At 45.2% G+C, this 9,593-nt stretch overlaps 1 protein-coding gene across 1 annotated transcript; it reads left to right on the top strand.

Annotated features, from left to right (window-relative positions):
• Nucleotides 1–5,263: 5,263 nt before the first annotated feature.
• Nucleotides 5,264–9,223, top strand: LOC123050778 (uncharacterized). Its single transcript, XM_044473514.1, has 5 exons — nt 5,264–5,463; nt 7,043–7,189; nt 7,325–8,240; nt 8,348–8,503; nt 8,609–9,223. Exons 3-5 carry the CDS (start codon nt 8,133–8,135, stop codon nt 8,966–8,968), a joined length of 624 nt encoding a protein of 207 aa, XP_044329449.1. The 5' UTR covers nt 5,264–5,463; nt 7,043–7,189; nt 7,325–8,132; the 3' UTR covers nt 8,969–9,223.
• Nucleotides 9,224–9,593: the final 370 nt, after the last annotated feature.

Here is a 9,593-nt window from a genome sequence, read left to right as displayed (position 1 = left end):
ACCAGGAAGCTGCTACCTCTTGAGCATGCATTGGTTTTCCCTTGAAGAGGAAAGGGTGATGCCGCAAAGAAGCGTAAGTATTTCCCTCGGTTTTGAGAACCAAGGTATCAATTCAGTAGGAGACAACGCACAAGTCACCTAGTACCTGCACAAACAATCAAGAACCTTGCAACCAACGCGATAAAGGGGTTGTCAATCCCTTCACTATCACTCGCAAAAGTGAGATCTAATAGAGATAGTAAAGTAAATATTTTTGGTATTTTTGTTGTATAGATTGGAAGGTAAAGATTGCAAAATAGTAAACGAGATGCGATGTAAATAAAAGAGATGCAATATAATAGGAAAGAGACACGGGGGCCATAGGTTTCACTAGTGGCTTCTCTCAAGATAGCATGTATTACGGTGGGTGAACAAATTACTACCGAGCAATTGATAGAAAAGCGCATAGTTATGAAGATATCTAAGGCAATGATCATGAGTATAGGCATCACTTCCGTGTCAAGTAGACCGAAACGATTCTGCATCTACTACTATTACTCCACACATCGACCGCTATCCAGCATGCATCTAAAGTATTAAGTTCATAAGAACGGAGTAACGCATTAAGCAAGATGACATGATGTAGAAGGATAAACTCAAGCAATATGATATAAGCCCCATCTTTTTATCCTCGATGACAACACTACAATATGTGCCTTGCTGCCCCTACTGTCACTGGGAAAGGACACCGCAAGATTGAACTCAAAGCTAAGCATTCTCCTATTGCAAGAAATATCAATCTAGTAGGCCAAACTAAACCGATAATTCGAAGAGACTTGCAAATATATCAAATCATGCATATAAGAATTCAGAGAAGAACCAAATAATACTCATAGATAATCTTGTTCATAAATCCACAATTCATCGAAGCTCGGCAAACACACCGCAAAAGAGTATTACATCGAATAGATCTCCAAGAACATCGAGGAGAACTTTGTATTGAGAATCAAAGAGAGAGAAGAATCCATCTAGCTAATAACTATGGACCAGAAGGTCTGTGGTAAACTACTCACGCTTCATCGGAGAGGCAATGGTGTTGATGTACGTAGAAGCCCTCCGTGATCGATTCCCCCTCCGGCAGATCGCCGGAAAAGGCCCCAAGATGGGATCTCACGGGTACAGAAGGTTGTGGCGGTGGAAAAGTGGTTTCGTGGCTCCCCTGATGTTTCTAGGGTATAAGAGTATATGTAGGCGAAAGAAGTACGTCGGTGGAGCTACGAGGGGCCCACGAGGGTGGGGGCGCGCCCTCCTCGTGGAGTTCCAGACTTCAACTCCAAGTCTTCTGGATTGCTTTCGGTCCAAGAAAGATCCTCGCGAAGGCTTCATTCCGTTTGGACTCTGTTTGGTATTCCTTTTCTGAAAAACTCTAAAATAGGCACACAAAAAAAGAAACTGGCACGGGGCCTCCGGTTAATAGGTTAGTCCCAAAAATAATATAAAAGAGCATATTAAAGCCCATTAAACATCCAAAACAGATAATATAATAGCATGGAACAATCAAAAATTATAGATACGTTGGAGACATATCAAGCATCTCCAAGCTTAATTCCTGCTCGTCCTCGAGTAGGTAAATGATAAAAACAGAATTTTTGATGTGGAATGCTACCTAACATAATTATCAATGTAATTTTCTTTATTGTGGCATGAATGTTCAGATCCGAAAGATTCAAGACAAAAGTTTAATATTGACATAAAAATAATAATACTTCAAGCATAGTAACAAAGTAATCATGTCTTCTCAAAATAACAAGCCAAAGAAAGTTCATCCCTACAAAATCATATAGTTTGGCTATGCTCCATCTTCGTCACACAAAATATTCAAATCATGCACAACCCCGGTTTCAGCCAAGCAATTGTTTCATACTTTAGTATTCTCAAACTTTTTCAATTTTCACGCAATACATGAGCGTGAGCCATGGACATAGCACTTGGAATAGAATGGTGGTTGTGGAGAAGACAAAAAGGAGGAAGATGGTCTCACATCAACTAGGCATATTAATAGGCTATGAAGATGCCCATCAATAGATATCAATGTGAGTGAGTAGGGATTGCCATGCAACGGATGCACCAGAGCTATAAGTGTATGAAAGCTCAACAAAAAAAACTAAGTGGGTGTGCATCCAACTTGCTTGCTCACGAAGACCTAGGGCATTTTGAGGAAGCCCATCATTGGAATATACAAGCCAAGTTCTATAACAAAAATTCCCACTAGTATATGAAAGTGACAAAATAAGAGACTCTCTATCATGAAGATCATGGTGCTACTTTGAAGCACAAGTGTGGAAAAAGGATAGGAGCATTGTCCCTTCTCTCTTTTTCTCTTTTTTTAATTTTTATTTGGGCCTTTTCTCCTTTTTTTATGGCCTCTTTTTTTCTTTTTCTTTATTTTTCGTCCGGAGTCTCATCCCGACTTGTGGGGGAATCATAGTCTCCATCATCCTTTCCTCACTGGGACAATGCTCTAAAAATGAAGATCACCACACTTTTATTTACTTACAACTCAAGAATTACAACTCGATGCTTAGAACAAAATATGACTCTATATGAGTGGCTCCGGCGGTGTACCGGGATGTGCAATGAATCAAGAGTGACATGTATGAAAAAATTATGAATGGTGACTTTGCCGCAAATACGATGTCAACTACATGATCATGCAAGGCAATATGACAATGATGGAGCGCGTCATAATAAACGGAACGGTGGAAAGTTGCATGGCAATTTATCTCGGAATGGCTATGGAAATGCCATAATAGGTAGGTATGGTGGCTGTTTTGAGGAAGGTAAATGGTGGGTTTATGGTACCGGCGAAAGTTGCGCGGTACTAGAGAGGCTAGCAATGGTGGAAGGGTGAGAGTGCATATAATCCATGGACTCAACATTAGTCATAAAGAACTCACATACTTATTGCAAAAATCTACAAGTCATCGAAACAAAGTACTACACGCATGGTCCTAGGGGAAGGGTTGGTAGGAGTTAACCATCGCATGATCCCGACCTCCACACATAAGGAAGACAATCAAAGAAATACCTCATGCTCCAACTTCATCACATAACGGTTCACCAGATCCACCCGCAGCAGCCCGTGGTCAAATCCGGACCACCGCCGCTACCACGGGCACGCAGCCGCCGCGCCGCCGCCATCGCCCACCACGCCGCCGCTCGCACGCCGCCGCTCGCACGCCGCCGCCGGGAGCCACCGCCGCCGCACCACCAAGCCCCGCGTACGCCCGGCGCCGCCGCCAGACCAAGCCGCCCCACACCGGCCAACCCCACGCGGCGGAGAGAGGGGCCCCGCTGCCAGCCACCGCGAGGGGCTTTGTCCAGCGGCTGCGGCCGGCGGCTGATACGTCTCCAACGTATCTATAATTTTTGATTGTTCCATGCTATTATATTATCTGTTTTGGATATTTAATGGGCTTTATTATACACTTTTATATTATTTTTGAGACTAACCTACTAACCGGAGGCCCAGTGCAAATTGCTGTTTTTTTGCCTATTTCAGTGTTTCGCAGAAGCCCCCCACCCTCGTGGGCCCCTCGCAGCTCCACCGACCTACTTCTTCCTCCTTTATATACCCATGTACCCCGAAAACATCCGAGAGCACCAGAAACCCTATTTCCACCGCCGCAACCTTCTGTACCCGTGAGATCCCATCTTGGGGCATTTTCCGGCGCTCCACCGGAGGGGGAATCGATCACGGAGGGCTTCTACATCAACACCATAGCCTCTCCGATGATGTGTGAGTAGTTTACCTCAGACCTTCGGGTCCATAGTTATTAGCTAGATGACTTCTTCTCTCTCTTTGGATCTGAATACAAAGTTCTCCTCGATTCTCTTGGAGATCTATTCGATGTAACTCTTTTTGCGGTGTGTTTGTCGAGATCCGATGAATTATGGATTTATGATCAAGGTTATCTATGAATAATATTTGAATCTCCTCTGAATTCTTTTATGTATGATTTGTTATCTTTGCAAGTCTCTTCGAATTATCAGTTTGGTTTGGCCTACTAGATTGATCTTTCTTGCAATGGGAGAAGTGCTTAGCTTTGGGTTCAATCTTGCGGTGTTCGATCCCAGTGACAGAAGGGGAACCGATATATATTGTATTGTTGCCATCGAGGATAAAAAGATGGGGTTTATATCATATTCCTTGAGGTTATCCCTCTACATCATGTCATCTTGCCTAATGCGTTACTCCGTTCTTATGAACTTAATACTCTAGATGCATGCTGGATAGCGGTCGATGTGTGGAGTAATAGTAGTAGATGCAGAATCGTTTCGGTATACTTGTCGCGGACGTGATGCCTATATACATGATCATGCCTAGATATTCTCATAATTATGCACTTTTCTATCAATTGCTCGACAGTAATTTGTTCACCCACCGTAATACTTATGCTATCTTGAGAGAAGCCACTAGTGAAACCTATGGCCCCCGGGTCTATCTTCCATTATATTAATCTTCCATCAACTCGCCAATTTCTGTCGCCGTTTATTTTGCAATGTTTACTTTCCAATATATACCACAAAAATACCAAAAATATTTATCTTATTATCTCTATCAGATCTGACTTTTGCAAGTGGTCGTGAAGGGATTGACAACCCCTTTATCGCGTTTGTTGCAAGGTTCTTATTTGTTTGTGTAGGTACGAGGGACTTGTGTGTGGCTTCCTACTGGATTGATACCTTGGTTCTCAAAAACTGAGGAAAATACTTACGCTACTTTGCTGCATCATCCTTTCCTCTTCAAGGGAAAACCAACGCTGTGCTCAAGAGGTAGCAGCAGCGAGGGCGGGGGAGGGGCGGGAGGGGAAGAGGAGGGAGGAAGGCGCTCCGCCGCCCGAGTCGCCGGGGGGGGGGGGGGGACGACGACGCGGGGGCTAGGTCTTTTCTTCTTTTCCTCTAACTCAATTTGACTGACCCTAGCTTTGGGTCAGTCAGTTTTCTTCTGACTTGCATTCTTTTAATGTCTTGTAGCAATCGACTGACCACTTTGTAGAGTCAGTCGATTGACCTCTAGCCGCTCCCAAGAAAATGCCCTCTAACAAAGTAGGCTTGCAATTACAGCCAAGAAAAAAATTCCAAATAATACCGCGAGAAGCTGTTACAATTTGTTTCTCAAAAAAATAAAAGCTGTTACAATTTAATTTAATTTAATTATAGCTAATACACGTTTGATGCGGAACGTGCGGTCTAGATGGATGGATCTCTTGTCGTCGCAACAACACCAACACCCCCTGCTCTGATTTCCTTCCTCCTCCTCGGACCAGGAGGGGTTAGGGGTGGCCGGCGAGCTCTGGTCAAGGTGACGGTTGCCGCGGCGGTCACCCTGGGTTTACGGCTCTTGTCTCTCTCTCACCCGGAAAGTCTGTCGCGGCTGCCCCTCCGCTCGACGCCGGCTCCGTTCTCCGGCGAGATCCACTGGTATGCTGCGATTTGCTACGTCAAACAGTTGTTTATTCGTAATCCCTGGTGAAATTTTTGATGGACTCGTGCCTTGGTTCCCTCAGGAGCCAGGATCCTGCCCTGATGGAACGTGATGTCCGATTCCAATCTCGATCTAGGGCTCCACGCTGCAAAATAAATAAATAAAAAAATCCCCTTTTTTGTTGGATTATACACGCATCCGGCATCCTTGTAGCTCATGCTTTCCCCCTCCGACATACGTATTAATTTAGTGCAAAACATCTGCATCAGTCTGCTGCAGATCTACATCATCTGTTTACTAGAGAAGAAAGAGAAAAGAGATAGAGGGAGATAAGAAGTTGATAACTGTTAGGATAAACCGCGACGGCGTGTGTGCCCGTGGTGACCAGCGTGTGTGTGTCTAGGTCTAGATCTGGGGGGCGGGTCCAGACGCCGGTGCGTGGCCACGACTGTGTCCATGATGCGCGTGTGTGCGTGCGTTTGTGCCGAGCTGGTATGAGCCCGTGCTCGCGGTCAGGTGTGCCGGCCGTGCAGTACGCGTAGGAACGCGTCGTACGGCAGCCTGGGCGAGCGAGTCGCTGGGCGCTCGTACGTGCGTGCGTATGCAACGGGAGCTTGGGCGCTGCGTCTCGTAGGCTACAAAGCCGGCCAAGATCAGGTGGTTGTTGCGATCTGGTGTGTAGCCAGCTTTGAGAGGAGGCCGGATCTTGAGGAGCGACCGGACGTGCGCATGAGGATTCGTTGGAGTTAGTTGCTTAGCGTTTCGGGTATAAAAGGTCACCATGTAACCTGTGTTTGGGAGTCGGTATGTCCCGAGTCCACTTTGCAATGAAAAAAAAATTAGGCCGTGCGCGCGGCCGAGGCGCCGTTCGTGCGGTGTGGTGTTCGTCCCCTGAAAAATCCAGTGTGCTGTGCTTCTTCTTCTACCTCTGTTCGAGCGGGTGAAAGAGAGAGAGGTTCGTCCGGCGTTCGTGTCGCCGGAGGGCATGCGGCGTTTGTCGCCGGACCGGGTTTGCCCCAACAATAACATGTTTTGAATGCTGAGTATTTAGAAGACCTAGAATAATATTTGGCCAGTACGTACCTGCAAGTTCCACTTGTATCCTGTATTTATTCAGTAATGCATCTTGGATCCCTGCTGTAAATTGATGGGCTTGCCGATTCCTAGTGTATGGGATTCATTGCCGATCGGCCAAGATCCCAACGACAACTGCTCCTCCGATAGACAGGGTTAGGGCGCCAGTGGGCTACGGTTGCCGCCGCAGCTGGCCAGGGTTATGGTGGGTCCTGCCGCAATCCCGTTTGTGCGGTTACCCCAACGTTGATTCCGCGCTCACCTCCAGCGCGATTAGCACCTCCGGCTCCGCTGAGATCCAGCGGCATCCTATAACTTATAGTTTCTGTAAGTTAAGCCATTCCTTTCGAAGTTTCGGTGCATCAGTAACACATTGATCTGTACATTGGTAGGGGATTCACCATTGGTTTCTGAAACAATATATGCCGTTCGTACTTACAAAGTGCAGATGCATTACATTGCTCCTCCATGACCAGTTGCTACTTCTTTGGTGACACGCAGATATATATGCATCTGTCGATTCAGTCTATTCTGATGGACAAGGCAAGAAGCAACCAAGAACGCTCCGTAAATGTAAGAGTCAAGAGGGATGCTTCCAACAGGATGATGAGATCGAAGGTGGCAGTGGAGCTTCACCTTCTACCCCACGTAAGGATCACCATGCTTGAGATTCATATATACGCATTATTATTTACTCTTCTCAACTGTAACAATAACCTTGACTATTGAGCGACTGCCTGCCGCTACCCGACTGACTGACTGAATGAATTCTTATGCGTACAGGACGTTCTGCGTGACATATTGTCACGGCTATCACTCAAACAAGCTGTGAGGATGAGCCTACTTTCTGGCGAGTGGAGGCGGCTAGCGATATGCCCTCCGGACCTGGTGTTCACTGAAGAGACCCTATTTGGCAGCAATACAACCATGATTACGGACCCGGAATCCATGGCCGCTGAATTCCTGGAATCAATGAACATTGAATTCATCACCAGAGTGGACAGTGTGTTGCGCGCCTCGTGGTCTACTTCCACTATGACAACTGCTAGTACGGTGAATAAGTTTGTTGTCAAATATGGCCTCGGCACATATCATAGGCATCACATTGATAGATGGATTGACTTTTCCACCGTGTCGATGGCCAAACACATTCGTCTTGATCTCAGGGGAGGCGGCTTTGCAGGTGGCATTTATGTTGTCCCACTGTGTAAACTCAGTGGTCCGAATGGCTCTTGCGTGAAGTCTCTTGATCTTGCTTATGTCTGCGTATGTCTGCCCGCTAGTTTCTGTGGTATCACAAACCTGAATAAACTCAGCCTGTATATGGTCTCCATCGATGCACGTGATCTCGAACGTCTATTGCTAAGTTGTCTTCTTCTTAAGAGTTTAAGTTTGGAGTGCTGCCCCTTATCAAGTTTCACTATACGTCAGGAGATCTGCCGGTTGCAATACCTGAGTGTCCGCAAGTGTGCGGTGCGAATGATACAGTTGCAAGCTCCGAACCTTACCACATTTAAGTTTGATGACTGCGTGACACAAATTGTGCTAAGGGAATCTTCAAAGTTGTGAAGCAACCATTGTGTTCAAGAACATGCGGGACAATTCGTGTTCTCACGCTTTCAACTATATCTTGACTGAGCTTCCAACTTCACTTCCTTATGTGCAGAAACTCTTTCTACATTTGGTTATTGACTATCAGGTTTGCTCTGTGCCTTATTTTTTTTGCAGTGACGATATTGTTGACTTGGGACCTCGATCCATCTCATATTGATTTACTGTTGTCGATGTGCATTGTTTCTGTTCCAGGTGAAGAAGTTCAGTAAAACTCACACAACTTTCATCAATTTGTGGCATCTGAACCTGAACATTGATGTCAGAGACGATCCAGAGGATGCTAGCTGGGTTATTGGGTTGGTTTACCTCTTGGAATCAGCGCCTCTCTTAGAAGAACTGGAACTGAATGTAAGTGATTCAATCGTTGATCATGGTAAATAAAATCTGTTTGATCTCTCCGGTCAAACCAATACGTATATTTAAATTAATAATTGGTTGGTTATACATCTGCAGATAAATTATGATAGATTTGTTGATCGTGATCCTACAAGGATAGTGAAGGCTGTTCCAGGGCCTCTCCATCGTCACCTCAGGAGTGTCCACATTACTGGATTTTGTGATCTAGTGGGGATAGCCGAGCTGTTGCTCTACATCCTTAGGAATGCTATTGTGCTCGAGCGTATGGTGGTAGATCCAGTGGTATGGATGGACAATGGATATCCATATAGCAGGCAGCTCTACTCAGTCAGCAAGGTCGGTAGCTACCAGGAGTTTGCTCGACCTCGTTTTACTAAGCAGGAGCTGCAGGATAGGGAGTTTGCAAAACAACACCTTAACAGAAAGGAATTTCGTCACATCCTCACCATTTTATGAACACCAATGCTTAGTCTTGAGGTCGTATTTATATAAGCGGATGCTTGTTGGATCAGCATTGTGAAAATTGACCTGAAAGGTGGCATGTACAAGCTAAATTACTGAAGACAAGTAGTATTTGCATGCGCCGACATTTAGTTGTTCATGCACTTCGTATGCAATCTGGGTTAAGTACGCTACATTGTGTGTCGTCGTATTTTTTGCCTCGGTGGTATGAACAGATACTGGCGCTAATGAAGTGAGATGCAATATTCTTTGGCAAATGAAACCAGGGCATTATTATAATCCTTTTAGTTGTGCGCGGGAAGTGTTGGCTGATTGATTCATCTTATCTCCTTATATGTGTGATGCAATAAGACAGTGCCTTTCCTTCATGTGATTAAGCTTGCTTAAATTTCTTGCACTACTTACAATACGCATCCCTATCTTTGTAGTTTCTGCTCTAACATAGTTAAGAACCAAAATCAGAGCTTATGTTTTCTCACCACTAACCTACAATAGTGGTTTCATGGAGTACTAATAGTTCATCAGTATTTAGCGTGTTGTAGGCGAGACCATTGATGAAAAAACTAACATAAGATTAGCTTGAGCAAACAACAAAATTATGGAACCTTGTAGATAATAT

The sequence above is a fragment of the Triticum aestivum genome, chromosome 2D (genome assembly GCF_018294505.1).
Source record: "Triticum aestivum cultivar Chinese Spring chromosome 2D, IWGSC CS RefSeq v2.1, whole genome shotgun sequence".
Taxonomy (NCBI): Eukaryota; Viridiplantae; Streptophyta; class Magnoliopsida; order Poales; family Poaceae; genus Triticum; species Triticum aestivum.
This window is presented reverse-complemented; position numbering and strand designations above follow the sequence as displayed.